The 18,359-nt window shown below is 35.7% G+C and overlaps 5 protein-coding genes across 8 annotated transcripts in view; 3 read left to right on the forward strand and 2 right to left on the reverse strand.

The window, feature by feature from the left end:
* The window catches only part of ck (unconventional myosin-VIIa ck), a 52,517-nt gene extending 48,459 nt beyond the window's left edge, over nt 1–4,058 (reverse strand). Inside the window, exons 1-2 of one of the 4 annotated variants that reach the window (XM_090168609.1) lie at nt 3,710–3,820; nt 3,552–3,605 (exon numbers count right to left, since the gene is read on the reverse strand). The gene's annotated coding sequence lies outside the window, so the exon portion shown is untranslated. Of the gene's footprint in view, nt 1–3,551; nt 3,821–4,038 lie in introns of those variants that run through there. The other 3 variants (XM_090168612.1, XM_090168608.1, XM_090168611.1) reach the window with 3 other exon arrangements.
* LOC149952489 (homologous-pairing protein 2 homolog) lies at nt 4,052–5,772 on the forward strand. Its single transcript, XM_090168615.1, has one exon. It carries the CDS (start codon nt 4,181–4,183, stop codon nt 4,817–4,819), a length of 639 nt encoding a protein of 212 aa, XP_090024741.1. The 5' UTR covers nt 4,052–4,180; the 3' UTR covers nt 4,820–5,772.
* On the forward strand, nt 4,870–5,925 carry LOC149952490 (carbohydrate deacetylase-like). The gene is made up of 3 exons (XM_090169720.1): nt 4,870–4,926; nt 4,977–5,675; nt 5,860–5,925. Exons 1-3 carry the CDS (start codon nt 4,870–4,872, stop codon nt 5,923–5,925), a joined length of 822 nt encoding a protein of 273 aa, XP_090025846.1.
* A 714-nt stretch (nt 5,926–6,639) lies between these two features.
* On the forward strand, nt 6,640–9,722 carry LOC149952491 (UBX domain-containing protein 7). The gene is made up of 8 exons (XM_090168618.1): nt 6,640–6,814; nt 7,018–7,153; nt 7,287–7,420; nt 7,490–7,605; nt 7,673–7,819; nt 7,889–8,107; nt 8,167–8,617; nt 9,268–9,722. Exons 1-8 carry the CDS (start codon nt 6,709–6,711, stop codon nt 9,510–9,512), a joined length of 1,554 nt encoding a protein of 517 aa, XP_090024744.1. The 5' UTR covers nt 6,640–6,708; the 3' UTR covers nt 9,513–9,722.
* Nucleotides 9,697–12,592, reverse strand: LOC149952492 (gamma-tubulin complex component 2-like). Its single transcript, XM_090168617.1, has one exon. It carries the CDS (start codon nt 12,345–12,347, stop codon nt 9,804–9,806), a length of 2,544 nt encoding a protein of 847 aa, XP_090024743.1. The 5' UTR covers nt 12,348–12,592; the 3' UTR covers nt 9,697–9,803.
* Nucleotides 12,593–18,359: the final 5,767 nt, after the last annotated feature.

Here is an 18,359-nt window from a genome sequence, read left to right on the forward strand (position 1 = left end):
TAAATATTTACTGAAATTAAATTGTGATGTAGCTTTCCTTTGTGATTAATATATAAATATTATATATTAATTATATTTATATTTATAAATATCTATTCGTAGTTGAGCAATCGAATTGATTTTTTTGGTCGGTGACCGACCGACCGTCGGTCGGTTTGGGGATGCTCAAGTATTAATTATACCTGACCAAATCTGAATGAAAATGGGGCAAGCCAAAACTATATGTATGGCAGTTATCGTACACGGGTATACAACTACTGTATTGGTTTGTTAGTGGGTATCATGAAAATACAGAGCTACCGTTTAATAATTTTCTATTCATTTCATTTTACATTTATACTGTAAATGATCAAATTAGTGCGAGGGGTACAACACTCGCCAATTTAAATTATATCTTGAAAACGTGTAGAGATGGAACTTGTAGGAGTGCAGTTTGTACAAAATAAAGCTGCGTCTACACGTTTCCCCGTTCACGTTTTCAAGGGATAGCTTAACTTGTCTAATATTAGAATTTTCCATTTTTTTAGCTATGAAAACCATGCCTTAATAAGCACTTAATTTAAATCAACATTTTCTGAGCAAAATAAAATGATTTCAGGATGACCACAGGAAACTCCCCAATTTAGTAGGAACAATAGAAAACATTTAGCCAATTTATAGGAAATTAATGGAGTAATTTTTATGTAAATATAGGAAATTTTAGGAACGTTCAGGTGAATTAATCGGAAATTAAAGGAACGGTTTTTTTTAAGAAGAATAATCAGTTAGGCTAATACCCAACGAAATTATAGGAACGTTCAGTCGAATTAATCGGAAATTATAGGAACGTTCAGTCGAATTAATCGGAAATTATAGTCAAGTTCAGTCGAATTAATCGGAAATTATAGTCAAGTTCAGTCGAATTAATCGGAAATTATAGTCAAGTTCAGTCGAATTAATCGGAAATTATAGTCAAGTTCAGTCGAATTAATCGGAAATTATGGGAACGTTCAGTCGAATTAATCGGAAATTATAGGAACGTTCAGTCGAATTAATCGGAAATTACAGGAACGTTCAGTCGAATTAATCGGAAATGATAGGAACGTTCAGTCGAATTAATCGGAAATTGCACGAATAATTTTAATAAAGATAAAACAAACGCTTTTAAAGGAACTTTGGTTGAATAGAAATATTACATTTAATATGAAACATCACAGACTTTGTGACTAGATCAATGTTTAAAGTAATATTAAACTTTCATTTTAAAACCACCTGCTAGCCGTATAAGCCTATGATATTATAGTGTTTTTGTAGCTGTTTGAGCGCTTTCTATTATATGGAAATCAAAGCGCAAAGTACGAAAAATAGGAAATATAGTAAAATTGTCAAATCATAGGATTCGATATATAGGAAAAATTATAAAATATAGGAAGTGTGGCCACCCTGTGATTTAAGGTTATAGAAATATTGGCGAAAATAGCAAAAAAAAAACAAAAAAAACGGGAAACCAACTTTACATTTATGTACAGACAATATTAATATCGGAAATGTTAGGCTTCGCATTTAAATCTTGGCATATTTTACCTAAATACCGCGATTTTAGTTTTAGAATATTCATTATTGTAAATTTTTCGAGCTATTTGCCATCTTAGGAATAAATATTGTAATTTAATACGTGATGAAGCAAATCAATTTCTGATCTTTTGGAAGTAAAAACATAAATGTATTTCGAAACTGAAATCAATAGCGGCAAATTAAAATTACAAACGTGATTTTACGCGACGATCAGAAAACCATAAATTATCCAAAACAAAAACTAACAGTCTTTATTATTTTTTTCTTTCCGCGATGGTCATCTTCGAGTTCCTGAATTTCTTCGGCTAGATTACCGGTTAAAATATATATATTATGGTTGGAATAAATCAAGATAAACAGCTTATTTCTTGCTCGATACGTATACGAGTCTTTTAGCGTGGCTAAAAATATATATATTTTATAAGAATCACTCGAGCGAAACCAAGAAATTTCGGAGAGAGAAAAATCTCATTTCAAAAGATTAGGGCTAAAAAAAGGTTTTCTCTTCGCTTTAAATTTAAAATAAAAATAAAAAAAAATCTACTTTTCCGGATTTTTTTAATCGATGTTTTATTTTCTAAATATTTGAGCGATAAAAATAACTTTCGTAAAAGGTTTAAATTTGTTCAAATGTCCCAGGATCGAAAGTATCACTCTATTAGAAAGGAAATATAAGTTTTATAACGACTCCGGAATTTTTTTAACTTCCTGGGCCTTTGCGTTGAATATCCGTTAATAATTAAACCCGATACACATGACCAGTAGAGTAAAGACAAGACACTTTAGCTTGTTTAGCATAATAAATCTGCAAAAAAACACCACTTTTTAAATATGATAAATGTTTAGAGCCGAACAAATGAAGTTTCAAAAAAAAGTGACGTCACTGTGGCCATACGAGTCAACTTTATAAGCACCAATTTGAGCCGTGGTCGCCATCATAATCATAATAATATATAAATGTGACGAAATTTAGAGTTTTTTTAAAAAATTATTATTGTATTAACAGTTTCACATTTTCTTTCAAGATAAAAACCAAGGTGAAACTTGCCTATTCTATCCGCTTACGCAAACATTCCTGATCCTATATTCCTGGAAATGTTAAGATATGATGATGTATTCGGCGAAAGTTTCTGCCTTAATTCATGAATACGTGCCAACAAAATTACGTCTACTTTTAGTGGGTTTGGTATTTAAGGAAATTATTTGCGTCTTATAGAAAGTGAACTTTGTTATTAGTTTATTAAATTTTTAACCCTAAACTGGTTAAAGGATAAAAACGCATTTCAAACCTACGTAGAATTTTGAAGTATACAACGCTTTTTAAACTTCAAAAACGCTCTACATATCAAATGCTTTCTTACGAAACCCGTTGGGGTCCCACGCGATAATGTAGGCATAACCATTCAATAACCCACGAATTTTGTTGCACTACTTTGAACAAATTGAAGAGGTGGTTTACTTATTTTCGCGTTTACCTACACACCCCAAAACGAAATGTACTCTGTCTGGCACGGGCAATGGTCCCGTCTTATTCCAGAACTTAAAGCTCAAGGTCAAATTGAACCCCTGATTAACTACCCATGTACATAAATTAAAGGAATACGGGGTTATGTGTAGATGTAATTTCATCGAAATTTCCGTGAAACAGACTGACGTCAAGTACATGTCGTCGATTTTATTTTGGAGCTTAATTGCTATCTTACCTTGCGCGATTTATCAGAGTACCTGACTCATTACATTTACGACCTAATTAGTTACAAAGGAATTTATAATATTATCGTCCCTCCAAATTTTCTACGCCAAAAACACTGACAAAATAACGTTCGTAATTTTAATAAGAAACACTGGACGATTTTAAAAATAACAACAAAACTATGGTTGTTGAAAGAAAGTATAAACGAAAAAAAACAACTTACACCCATTATCTAAGTAGTTATCTAATAATTGGACCAAGGCCTAAAATTGTAATGGAAAAGAATCTGAAAGTTCATAGCTACCTTTTAGGCCTACGAAAAGGATGATGCTCGAAATTCGTGTCCTATTTTGCGAGTCTTTGTTATCGATATTCCATAAGTCGCGAACGAAACAAAAACACTTTTTACCAATGAACTCACATTAACAAGCATAGTTGAGCACAAATAGTTTAAAAAATCACCATTAATCCCAGAAAGATCGCGGAAATTCGACGCGTAATTAACTTGACCCGGACGAAGAGCCGGCCATGTTTGACACCTGCCACCGGTAGATTTTTTACCTGAGAGAGGCGGAGAGGACGGACGCGCAAGCTTTTTCGGTCACGGAGATTCCCGTAGCCGCAAGCGGCAGATAATATTTTTACACGTCAAACATTTTTTAACTACAGATTCATTTAAAAAATATATAAAAGAGCTTTAAAATAATAAAATATATGTTAAATATCTTAAATTTAAACGAATTTAATTGTAATTCTAAAAACAAAAAGAGTTCAAATATTAATAAAATTACCTCGGTTTTAGTCCGTAGTGGCGCTTCGAACTAAAAGCGGAAATACGTGACTGCTATTTCTAAACATTTTGGCGGCAAACTTTAGGCGAAGGATCATCCACTATATTTCTCGAGCCAAATAGTTTTAATTTTCGCGTTTAAAATGAGTAAGAATAAAGAAGCCGGTGCTATGGATTCCTGCTTCGACTATTTACGTAAACAAAACAGACCGTACAGTGCTATAGATATATTTAATAATCTCCACAAGGAGATCGGCAAAACAGCTGTTACGCGCGCTTTGGAACAACTTGCACAGGAGAAAAAGATCGTAGAGAAAACTTACGGAAAGCAAAAGATATACTTTTACGACCAAAAGTCTCTGCCAGACGTTTCGGATGTGGAATTGCAAAAGATGGACTCAGAATTCGTAAATTTGGACGAGCATTTGAAAGAACTGGAGCAGACGCTAAAGACACACGAAGGACAAGTGAGCCAGTTAACCGGAAGTTTGACAACTCCAGAGGTAAAAAACAAAATTGCGCAACTAAGTAAAGAAAATGGAGAATATACAATTCGCCTGGAATCGCTAACCAAGAACAAAAACGCTATAAATCCGAAAGAAAAAGACGCGATTTTAAAAAATAATGAGATTTTCGTGAAAGAATGGCGCAAAAGGAAACGTATGGCTACTGATATACTGGATGCGATTTTGGAGGGCTACCCAAAACCCAAGAAAGTTTTGTTAGAAGAAATCGGCGTTGAAACCGACGAAGATTTAAAAGTATCTCTTCCAAAGGCGTAATAAATTATTTAGCAAGCTTGTTATGGATAAATATTTGATTGTAAACGCGGATGACTTTGGATATAGTGTCCCAAGGAATATGGGTATCATTAAGTGTATTAGAAGAGGTAGTGTAACGTCTACTTCAGTTTTAGTAAATGGTTTGTGTTTGTCACAGGTATCCCTACTGAAAGAATTTTCGTCTGTCTCCATTGGTTTACATTTTAACATTACGGAGGGTACACCCATAACAAATAAAGACATTATTCCCAGTTTAGTTAATGATTCTGGTTTTTTTTTTGGGAAATTTGGTATTCATCAGTTGTTATTTGATGGCAAGATAAACCAAGAACACGTAGCTTTGGAACTTGAAGCGCAAATCAAAGCCTTTAGAGCTTTGTTTAACTGCAATCCTAGTCATGTTGATGGTCATAATCATATTCACGTGTTCCCTTATGTAAGAGATACGTTTGCTCAGGTGATGATGAAGGAAAATATTCACTATACCAGATTACCACTTGAAAATTGGCCAATTGGCTTCAAAAACACTCTTTCCAGTATGTCATTTTACGAGTTAGTTAATATGCAATGTAAAATTGCGAAAGAAAAAGTTTTCAGTGATTTAAAACATCCCAATTTGTTTGTGGGAATGTTTTGTATGGGAAACAATATGACATCTGATATTGTAAATAATACTCTTTCTAATGTTTTCAACATCACTCGCAATGGTCAAATTCCCATATGTGAGCTGATGGTTCACCCGGGGTTAAAAAATACAGATGTTAAAGTCAAAGCTGGATGTGGCCAAAGCTTGGATGACTTTGAACTAAGTGACGAGCGACAAATTGAATGCAATTTTTTGTGTAGTGAAGAATTTGCAATTATACTTAAATCCAATAATATCTTTTTAAAGAATTATAAAAACATATGATAAAGTTTATTGATATATTCGATTAAATAATTTTTACTTAATACCAATAATATCCGTTTGAAGAATTAAAGACTCAAGTTTTAGTGAATAAATTATTTGTGCACATGACACTGTTTACTTTTTCTTTAAGCCTACTTGTCAAACGACTCTACCAAATTGCAAAAGAGGGCAGCACATGTTGGAACGATTTTCTTAAATTTCTCAGGTCAATCTTTCGAGACGCGTTTCCATGGTTTTTTAAATTAGCTTTTTGAAAGCAGAACTACGTATCTCGGTCGTGGATGAAGAATATCCAGGCATGAGCCGGGAGTAGTGGCTCACTCCTGTAATCCCAGGCGTCCGGGAGGCAGAGTTTGTGGATGGTCGTGTGAGGACCAATTCCCCAACGGGTGGTCGGAATACTTCCGCCACGGGTGTCCCCACCCCTGTCCACACGTATCTCCCCGTTGGCGTGGCCGTTACACATATCTCGCCCTGATTAATCAGATGGTGTTTCGCCGGGATCGCGGTCAGACTCAATCAGCCCTTTCTTCCTTGAATAAAAAAAAAATATCCAGGCATGTAGGGTTTCTTCGACCTTCATGAATAAGGAAAGGAATACGCATAAAAGCCGGAGTGGCGGAAATTAAAATCTGCTACCAATTTGTATAATTTTCATGTTGCCTATCCTAATGACTGTATTGAGTTTCACTGGAAAGTGTAGGCCAGACTCAAAATTTTAAATTGATCCCCAAATACTTCGAAAGGAGCACAGAAAAGGAAAATTAGTGAAAATGTTTGGGGATTATTTTTAAGTTCCTTTAATTTGTTCAGAAATTAATTACGGAGAAAATTAAATGGGTCCCTAAATCATTTTAAGCGGTCCTTCATACTTTGCTTACCGTTGCCAAAAAGTCCTGGCGCCGCCACTGAGTTTCGGGAATATCTACGAATTTTTCATCTTACGTAACTTTTGCTCTCGGGTAGTGAGTTGCACAAAATGGCGTCAAGCTCTAGAGAAAACAAGGGGCCTTCATCTTCCAAGTCTAAACCAAAATCGAAGACGATAAATCCAGCTTTAATAGAACAGTTTTGCTCTGTTACTGGTAATAAATCTATATCAAACTGATGAATGCAATAACTGTAGTGTTAATGTTACATGTTCGAGATTTTGAATCGTAAAACACAACTAAGCCTTGCATACTTTCCAATGCATAGTTTGCATACATAAAACAGACATTATAGATTTTATACAGAGAAACTAGAAATAAAATAAATTGTTAATTAGAAATAATGAAATTTAAACTAGGTGCTGATGAAACAACTGCCCAACAGATGTTAACGCTATGTGAAGGAAACTTGGAAATGGCTGTTAATATGCACGTTGACTCGGACTTAATACCTCCAGCAGCTGGCCCAGAGGCAGCCGCAACCTCAGATAATGTGTATGTTATGTTAAAATTTATGGAATTAGAGTTACTTTGATTTATTATAACCTCTTGCGTAAATTACTTTGTGTTTATCAAGAAAGTTATAATTAAACCCACTTCAGTTGTAAAAAAACTTTATTTTGAACAGAGATAATGTGAGAGCTCCTATACCACCAACTCAGGGTGTTCTGGTTGAAGAAGGTTATAGTTTTGGTTTCCGGGGAAGGAAACGCCCATCCTCAAGTGTTTTTGACGGATTCAGAGATTTTCAGGCAGAAACAAGTTAGTTTACAGACGCTGTTTGAGATGCATATAGATTCGCAGAGTAAATTATAAAATGTGAAATTGTAGGGTGGCAAGAACAAGAATTAGGGAATTTATCTGCGGATGCTATACGCAAAAGAAAAACTCTTGAAGATTTATTCAGACCTCCACTTGATCTTATTCATAGGGGAACCTTCGAATCAGTAATAATACCAATTAAAGTTAAATTTATACTATTCTTAAATTTTTATAACGATAATTGTAACATAGGCAAGAGATGTTGGTCAAACAACAAATTGTTGGTTAATGGTCAACATACAAAATGGTCAAGAGTTCGCTTGCCAAATATTGAACAGGGATGTATGGAGCAATCCTTCAGTCAAATCTTTAGTTAAAGAGCATTTTGTATTCTGGCAGGTAAAATTTTGTATCAAATATCAATTTTATAGAAGCTATATCTAATCTTTTCCTTTATTTTTGAAACAGGTATATCATGACAGTGCCGAAGGAATGAGATTTAATCAATTTTATAAAGTGGCAGAATTTCCCTATGTGGGTATATTAGATCCGCGAACTGGAGAGAAAATGTTTGTTTGGAATGGAAATGATGCGGTAGCTTTTTGCGAAGCTGTTCTAGATTTTTTATCCGATCACCCATCTCCGGATGGTTCTCCTAAGTCGAACACTGCCAAAAAAGTTAAAGTGGTAAGACTGGGGTTTTTTTTTCAAAGAAAAATGTGTCTAAACTATGGCTCCAATTCCAGGAAAGTATAATTGATATTAGCGAAGAGGAACAATTAAAAGCTGCCCTTCTAGCTTCAATAGAAGATCTGGAATGGCCTAAATCAAATCAAAATGAAGACAGCTGTTCGTCAGAAGATACTGCCAGTTCCATAGATTTAGAAACCTTTGATTCCGAGCCTGAAAGTGACACTTCTAAAACTCCCTCGTACAGTTTTGTAGATAAACTAAAGAATGGTGATATATCATCCAAACCTACTACTGCCACGAACCATCAAACTGAAAATTCGTGTATTAATAACATTTTCAACAATAATAATGACATAGATTCTTGTACACCCACATCATCGTCATCATCTCTACCCGTAATCGTAAAGCCCAACTGTATTGAAAATGATAAAGTTAACGCGTGTGAAAATAATGAAGTATTATCCGAAGATGAGGAATGGAAAGTGTATTTAGGGTCTGAAGATGGTAAGTGAAATGAAAGATAATATGGATCTGGTACCCTAAATTCAAAATTGCAACTTATGCATAGTCAACAGTGTTTACCCACGTCTCGTTGGAACTCCAAAATAAATTAGTTCCGTAGTTAGCATGGTAACCAACTATAGATAGCACCTTACAGCCACGGATGAACCTCAATTTTTTGGACGTCTCGTACCGGAAGTAACGCTTCATTACGTAACTGAATTCTGAAAGTCGGTTTTCGAATCTAGAGTATGAGGTTTATCAGGGTTGCCACACATCAGGGAAATGTCAGGGAATTTAAAAATGAGCCTGAAAGGTTAGGGAATTTTAAGAATTTAAAAAATTTCAGGGAAAGGTCAGGGAATTTAATTTTCTTTTGACACTTTTTGAAGGTAATTTTATTCTAGATCTATGGGAAATTGAAAATTTTACTCATTTTTTCAACATGGCAATATCCTTTTTATTGAAAAACAAGTCCATTTAAATTTATTAACTTCTAATAAACATAAAATATAAAAAAGTCAGGGAAAATCTCTTAAAATAGTAAGGGAATTTGAATCTCAAAATTTGGTGGCAACCCTGTCTATATTATTTTTGGGGAAATTATCATGATTAGTTCTGTTTGACTAATAAGAAAATTTTGACCATTGCAGATCAAAAGTCAGAGTTATTGCTCAGGTTTCCAGAAGGAAACAAGAAACAAGTTTCATTCTCATGTTCCTCACAACTGAAAGCGTTATTAGTCTACGTAGCGTGTCAAGGTTTCCCCGAATCTGATTATGAACTCGTAACTACATTTCCAAGAAGGCAGCTAAACTCATCTTCACCAGAAAGTACCTTAAAAGAACTGGGTTTATTTCCCCGTGAAACAATTTACATTCAGCTCAAAAATTCTTGAAATCTGCATGATAAAAGACAAATATAAAAATTGATTAAGTTATGGAGTTATCTTTTATACTTGGTCCCGCTTTTGAATAAACACAAAATTTTGTATTCCCATTTTTATAAGAATTCATCGAGGAAGTTGTTAAGTGGCCACATTTTTTAAACAATGGGTGAGAAAAGAATTCTTAGTCTTTAAGTGTCATCAATAAATGTTTATTAAATACTACATATAAATGGAAGCTCAAATAACATTTCTCTCTAAATCTATACACATTAAACAACAAATTACAAGAAAATAAATTGTTTAAGTTTTAAGTTGAAGTTCATTGATATAAAACCCGTTGAAATCAAGGCGATACCACATATTCACCAATTTATCTCCGTAATTAAGTTTATCATGGCTGGTAATTAATTGAAGTAATTCGGAGAGGGAGTTGTTAAATTCGGTATGAAAATTTGAGATTTTGCTCTTGAATGATAGTGGCATATTCATTGCGGATTCATATTGAAACTGAGCTGATGATGGAGTTAGGGTTTCTTCCATTGTTGCGTTTCCAGGGGGATTCTGGACACCGATCAAAGTCAGCTCAGCCTCGACTGCGTCTTTGTGCGTGGTTTTCATGAAAGTAGAGAAGGAAATGCAGAGCTTCAGCAATTTCACCAAGGTTTTCAACAGAGCAGGAATCATGAGCATGCAATCCTTCATGCAACTATCCAGGAAACTATTGTGAAAGAGAATGACATCATCAACATTTGATACATCTTGCATCTTGCTTAATAACTTGTGCCAATGTGGTTCTATAACTTCAAAGTTCATGTAGTATTCAATGGCTTGTATGAAGCTGAGCATTCTTTGTCTCAAAGCAAAAGCAGAAGCGTAGCCTCTCGAAGCATCCAGGGAGTAAGACTTTGCCACTTTATTCATGGACCAAACATTACCCAGTAGTCTTTCAACGTATTTACAGTAAAATAGCAAACGAAAAAGCATCTGATAGCACGTCTTTGAATGCTGATTGATGACCAATGACAGAGGCCACTTTACATTGTACTGGAATGAAAAAGCTTCCACGCCTGTAATGCAGAATTCTTGTCCATCAGAACTCTCAAATTCTTCAGCCACTTTGGTATCTCCAACATGGTGAATTTTGAACATGTGAGTGACCAAATCGTAATCTTGAATGACTATTCCAAGGTCATCCTTATATTTGTCAGAGTTAACTGCGCTGGTCCTTAAAGCCAGCTCTAACAAAAATTCCAATCGGGTTGGTATGAGAACATTTATGTCTTTGCAAAGTTCTTCTTCAGCCATGTCCATAAACTGAACAACAAAATCACCTTGATCCATCAGGAAATAATGCTTTATAGATCTCAAACGGCCCATCAAATCGCAATCATCCATTAGCATTTTCAGCAGCATCTTACTAGCATAGTTGTAAGCTTTCTCCGTCTGTTCAATGTATTGGTGCTGTTCTACATTGTAGATCATTCTTTCAGTATCAGGAAACTTAATATCGTATCCACACTGCTGAATTACATTTAGGTATTTTCCGGTTCGAAGAATTCTGTCCCAGACTTTCTCAAGAAAAAGTGGTATCTGATCTCTGCAAATGGTATATTTCTTCTCCCAATACTCATCACTGTTGAATGTGCAATCTTTCTGTTTATCAGTGTGGTTATCAACAACAAAAAACTCCTTGTAAGGATCGGTTATTATTCCTTTGTAAATCCATTTCTCCAATATCTCAAAGTAAGGAATACTAGCGGCTTGAAGAAGGTAAATCAAAACATCTTGCATTTTGGCATCACCAGTCTGGCAAGTTAAGATTCTATGCAAGACACTTAGAACCACTCCTCCGTGGCATTGGCCTTGATTGATATTTTCACATACGTAAGACAAAGAGCACATATTCTTCTCTGTTGGTTGCAAATAAAACCACACTTTCTGTAGGGTCAGACCAGATGTAGTGAACTGGTGCTCCAGCTGAGCAATCAAAATGTAGAAATCCTTCAGCAAGTGACGCATTGCAGCAGCCAATGCATGATTGACTAACCCATGGTGAAATAAAATTCTTTCTTCAATAAATCTGACAATGGTAGAGAAGTACTGGCAGATGGGAAGCATTCTTTTGATTAAAACCTGATAAGATGAATGACAAGTTTCATCCACGTATATTTCACGCTTAAGAGAACCTTCTTCCAGAGGTAACATGAATATGTAATCTCCATTAATACCTCCCAAGCAAAAGAGGAGATCTTCTATTAAGTGAAACTCTTGAACATGTAATGGTAGCTCACCTAAGCAACCAACTTCTCTTCCTTGGATTACATTAAAATCCCAACTAAGACCTCTTTCTAATTCTTTCATTTGAAGATTTAGAAGGCCAATTGAGCCCATCTCTTGTAAGCTTTGATCTTTATCTCCATCTAATCCATCATATTTTTCTCGAGCAGAAGAATGTGAATGAAAAGTTTGGGTTGATGAACCACCAATTTTGGCTCTATGTTCAGCATTGCGCTTTAATAGATGTTTGACATTTCCACTCTTTTTGTCAGCTGTTGATGAGACAATCTGTGATAAAAGACTGACTGCGGGATCCAATTCTCGTCGATTTCTCATATGTAGAGCTTCATACTTCTTCATTACTATATCAGGATTCAATACTGTTTCAGAAAGCGACTTGGCACAAGCTAGACCTTGAACTGGCACACTAACATTTGGGGTACGATTCTTAAGGAGATGTTCAGTTAATGCGTTTGCTGTTAATCCCGTATTAACCGGTTTATCCTTTATCTCAAATAAGTTCATTAGTTCATTGACATGGTGGTACACGGTAATGTCATTTGCCATTTGAAAATAACTCTTTAACTGTCAAATTGGCAGGATAAATTAAGCCTAGGACAAAACTTATCTATTCCATTCAATCCATTGTCAATTTCTTATGGTAAATACGCGGAATGCCACAAATAACGAATATTTAAAATTTATTTGATTTTAAATTATAAGTACTTGAATTAATTTTGCGAATTATTTTGAATGATTATATAACTCTAGAAGTTTAAAAATCAATCGTCCCTGAATTAATCATCATTTTGCGCGGTTTAGATTTTTTTTCCGAGTTTTAATGGTGTTGGCCAAGAGCCTTAAACACCACTGAGTACACTCTGATTCCTCTCCCGTTCTCTCGCCCATAGCCAGTGCTTCCAGTTTGAGGGATTTTATCCCTTTTTGCGGATTTTCCGACCTAATAGGGATTTTATTTTGGAAGAGAGGGAAAAAGGGAAAATTGAGGGATTTTTCGAAAATTAAGGATTTTGGGAATTTTCATAATTTTCGCTAGAAATATTTTGAACTACTACTTCAAATACCGCACCTTTACCTTTATTGGAATCCAAGATTGAAATTAACTGGGATTCGGAACTTTCAGAAGTGTGACATAGATTTTAAAATATTTTTAAGAAAATAATTTTTTCTTTACATAAGGCCTAAAAATCATAAAATATTATTGTTTAACATGGAATCAGACTTGGAAATAGTGATATTTTTAACGGGGGCCCTGCGGGGAAATACGATAATTTAAATTGGTTACGTTACTTAAGCAAACATTTATTGACTTTAAAACGTTAACTTTAACGCTAGATTTCGCTCTTGACTACGGTAGGCAAACAGCGTTTCTGAGAAGGCTTAAAAAAATTTCTGGAAATGTTTTTATAGATATTTTTATTAAATTTGGGGGCCCCGGTGGTCCGCAACCCCCTTTCGAATGATTTCTTTAAGGGCCCCCTGATTTTTTTTTAAGATCCATTGGCCCCAGGACTCCCACTATTCCCAAGTCTGCATGGAATCCTACTGAGATATGTTGGTTTTGATTTCATTATGAAAAATATTGAGAATTAATCGACATTTTCAAGGAAATGAAAAGTAAAACCATTCTTTTTATACGTTTCAATCATTTAAAAAAAATACTTTTGTTTTCCCACAGAAAATAATATTTTAAAATCGGCAGATGGCAGGCTGCGGGCCTGCGGCTCTCGAATTTAACTATAATTAAACGTTTTCATTTATCCAATTGATCAAAGTATAATTTCTTAATAATGAGGTACGGGGTTTTAGATTCACCAAATTGGTTCTAGTAGATATGAGAAATTAAAGCAGTAGCAAAGCGGGGATACTATTAATGGGTTAATTTTTCTTCTACAACTTCCGAAATATCACCGCCTGGCCACCAAAAACGTAGCCTATCTCGATGCAGTTAGTAAGGCTCCCATCGCGTTTGAAACAGGAGTCAGCTAGAACTCCGTCGACCGTTTTACTTTATTACGTGAAATGGTATTTACTCAACTATCAAAGACATCTTTCTTGGTATTTTATGGCCATTTCATGAGTGGTCTACTTTTGTAGGTTTTCAACACCTGGTGTGACCTAAATGTCGTGCAGCCAAGTACTCAAGCCTTTTTACCTACTTGGTATATTAACCCACTGCTTTTTGCCAACTTATCCTCGCCCAGAAACGTCAACCTCAGCTTACTCTTAGCTTCCCACTCAACAAAACTCGACAATGCCATGTCACATTTTATTGCAGCGCTTGCCATCATAAAGATTCCATGCACCGATAGTAGTCTTTCCAACGGCATTCTGCAATCAAATCGGTTCTTGACATAGCTGGAACCTTCTCTACTTTCCATAGTGTACATATTTTAAGAGTCATCACCCCAGTTTGTTGGAGAAAGGGACAGACTATGGTATTCAAAATTTAAAACAAGCTAAACATCAATTCCGATTGGTCAGTTGTGAAGCTAGAGCTTTTGCCGTTTTACCACCCTATTGAGGCCCCTTTTTGTGCCGCCACTCTCAATACTTTTCTATTCGTAAAATCACGCCGAAACGAGTCTAGGTGGCGTAAAGGGCGCTAGCTTCTACGAGGTTGCGCCTATGTTGTAGCGCCTGCTACAGGTAAATTAAAAAGTTATAAGAACGTTTTTACTTAAAAACATTTATCAAAATATAAGCAAACGATGAGGCCTGTCTATACAGTAACATTGGCCTTCTTGTTTAGATGTATCGGGCGCGTCACTCCTGACGTAGAAGTGACGTTTCACTATGATAACCAATTAAAAATCGACAAGTCGCCCTTTTTATAAAGATCTAACCTTCAAAACTGAACTGAACTCCTACGTTTGTCGTGACGAAAGCGATACATTAAAACAAGTTCGGCAAGCGTAATGACTTAATGACTTTATAGAAAGGCTTAAACGAATGACGACGAGGAAAAATAATAGCGTTTGCTTAGAGTGTTGTCGTCTGATACGATTTTAAAACTTTGTAACGTCACAGCTGTAGTGTTAATAGTGGCCGCCATTAAAGCAGTAGCAAAGCGGGGATACTATTAATGGGTTAATTTTTCTTCTACAACTTCCGAAATATCACCGCCTGGCCACCAAAAACGTAGCCTATCTCGATGCAGTTGGTAAGGCTCCCATCGCGTTTGAAACAGGAGTCAGCTAGAACTCCGTCGACCGTTTTACTTTATTACGTGAAATGGTATTTACTCAACTATCAAAGACATCTTGGTATTTTGTCGTCTGATACGATTTTGAAACTTTGTAACGTCACAGCTGTAGTGTTAATAGTGGCCGCCATGCAGTACCCCACCAGGAATTTATAATACACAGGCCCGGTCTGATTTAGAGGCCCCCCATCTATATATTTTAATTTAGAAATGTCCTATTTTAAAGAAATTTTTTTTTCAAATTCATCCCCTAGACAACTAATTGACTCTTAACTTTCTCTTCCCCTACTTATTTTAATTAAACTCAACTTAACAAATTATAAGTTCATTATTATATATAAACTTAAAAAGTGTCGCAAACTCTTCTTACCAAATTCGTCAATCACTAAATTAGGGTTTTCTTTTAAACAATTCGACAAATCCCGATTAATGAACGACGTAGCCAGATTTGAAAGTCTAAATTATCCCATAGTTGTTCGTAGACGTGCTTCTATTCTTTTCAGGGAACTAAAACTTCTTTCTGAGATAGTGTTTGCCACAGGAATGCATGAAACAGCCTTGTAGTACTCAACAAGGTCAGGGAAGCCATCTTCCATGGGCATTAAATAGTGGAAGCAGTCGCTTACGCTGTAAATTTTTTTGGAGATAATAAGATTTCTCGCTAATTTAATTTGACTTTTTAAGGAATAAAGGTCGGAATGAAACCTATCGTATGTGTTACAATTTGTTATCATATCGATTTCGTTTAGTAAGTTCTCAGAGTTAGGGTCACACGCCATGATACCTTTATATAGACCAGAGTTAGCTAATAATCGTATTTTCATTACAGAAATAAATTTGTCTATTAATTCGAAATAGGTGGACCTCATCTGGTCTATCAGGGTTTTTGCTTCAGTTTCCCTGGTCGCCGTTGTACTTGTTACCTCAATATGTTTTAATCTCCTGTTAGGGATAAATTTATGGTTCGCTGTTACGGTCAGGTACTGCAAATAAAGACTATTCCGGGAATTTAGTAGCTTCTTCCCAAATAGAATCAAAGCGTTCAGAGTTTCTACACTCTTCTAAGGTCTTGACAGTTAAGCTTAGCAAATGGCAACGGCTTCCGTAAAAATAACTATGTAACTTTGTAAATATTTCGACAGGGAATTTGTTACACCTAATACTTCGTCTAATGCAATGACTAATTTTAAGTTTTCTAATTGGGATATATACCCATGACACTCGGCAGCCTCGTCGGGTTTTCCGTTTTCAATCACATTCTCTAAAGGTAAAATGACGGAATCGAGTCTATTTCTAAAATAGTGAATCCCTTTTTTTTTGCTCCACCAACGAGTGTCGCAGCTGTGTGGCATTTTAAGTATATCGTAGCCTAGATCTATTTGGGAGTTTTCAAAATATTCACTTCTAATGACCGAATTGCTTTGAAAGTTGTAAATGGCTTGAACCAAACCAAGTAATTCCCTAATTGTCGATATTTTGGAGCAACAGTCAACCAAAACTAAATTTAAGCGGTGGGCGTAGCAATGAACGTACGGACAATGGGCACCTACTGCTTCTTCTACTTTCACCCTCACTCCCTTTACGTGTCCACTCATTGCACTAGCCCCATCATAAGTCTGTGCAACACAATTCTCCAGTTTGAAACCACCCTCTTTCAAAATATTTATAACTGCCAAGCTGATACTCTCAGAATCAAACTTGTGTAAATCTGTGATTCTGTGAACCATAGAAATCGTTCTACGACACCTATTTCTGCTTGAGTATATCGAATACAAAACTTAACTGATCTACTCCCGCATTGTGCCGAGTTTCGTCAGCTTTTACAGAGTGGTATCCACCGGATTCATTGACCTCTTGAACAATAATTTTTCTCACTAAACTTGCCTTTGGTAGTGTACTCAGGTAATATTGATTTCGAGTATAGGTGGTTCAAAAGATAACATTTTGTAAGGGCCATTTAGGACTATTGGAAATTGAAATTGAATGGGATTACTTTTTTAGAGGGCTAGATGACCAATTTAAAAAAAATTGAAAATCATTTTCGGTCACATTTGGAGGACAAAGTGGGTATTTTTTTAAACTTTTAGAGGCCCCTTAAATAGGCCAAAAATTTTTCAACATAGGCACGTGCCTACTTGTGCCTACTGCTGGCGGGGGTACTGCCGCCATGACAGTTACCGTTTTTTATCAATAGGCAAATTACAATGGTGACGTCGCAGGGTTTCAGACGACAACACTCTATGGTGAACCTAAGGGGGCGTAGCGATATTTTTCGGTCGTGAATACCCAGGGCACACCTTTAGGCCTAAGTCATCTAAAGACATTTAATGGCTTTAATTCTAGTAGCCATGTTAAATTTCGTAGGAGGGTGGTACCACACGAGCCAACAGCTCCCAATAGAAATAGAAATGATACTAGAACCACTATCGGATTGGGGGGAAATGTACCAGCTAGATGGCCGCCATTAGAGTGGAATTGCACATATTCGCACCATCTAATAAAAATAATTTAAACTAAATATGATCACGTGGCATAACGTCTTATGCAACGTCGTCTGGTTTGTTTGTGTTTTTCGATCGGTTTTCGACATTGTTGAGCTGTAAAAAAGACAGATTTATAATTTCAACGACAATATAGAAGTAATTTAAACAACTATGAAATTCATTACGTTCACAAGAATCTACATTACCGCAAATTACAGTTTTATAAACGTTTTAAATTTACTGACCTTGAAATAAAATAGGCTTAGAAAACTTATATATAATTGCTTGCCCTTTCATTCCCAGGTTTTTGTCTCTTGAAAAATAATTCTTATAATATTACATACTTATGAAATGAGCATTTTATTTCCGAAATTGGTTATTACGAAGCAAAAAAAATAAATTTTTTACCATTTTTAATTATCCGAGGTTATGTTTGTAGACGCAAAAAACGCAAACACAAAAGTACCGTCACTGCGCACAACGTGATGCGCAGTGGCTAACCGGCTTCAAAATTTCCTCCGTAACCATGGCGACAATGTTTAATTCGCTTGTCAGATGGCGCGGGTAGCCATATTCCACTCTAATGGCAGCCTTCTAGCTTGCCCGTTTCCCTTGGGATTGGCTCAAAGCGCAATGGTTCTAGTCTCATTTCTATTTCTATGCAGCTCCCTACCCTTACTATTTTCCAATAAAGATAAATATTATAAATTTAAAAACACCCTAGATTAAAATCTATACTATTACGTTCCATGTTCCATTTAATGTGCTCAGATCATCTCTCACATTAGCTTTTTACATTTACTGCTCTCTAGCGCAGCTCTTTGAGCAATTTTTTGGCATGTCCCTAATTGTTCTGTCTGCTCGAAGTTA

Source organism: Leiobunum rupestre, chromosome 3, assembly GCF_980474605.1.
Source record: "Leiobunum rupestre chromosome 3, qqLeiRupe1.1.hap1, whole genome shotgun sequence".
Lineage (NCBI taxonomy): Eukaryota > Metazoa > Arthropoda > Arachnida > Opiliones > Sclerosomatidae > Leiobunum > Leiobunum rupestre.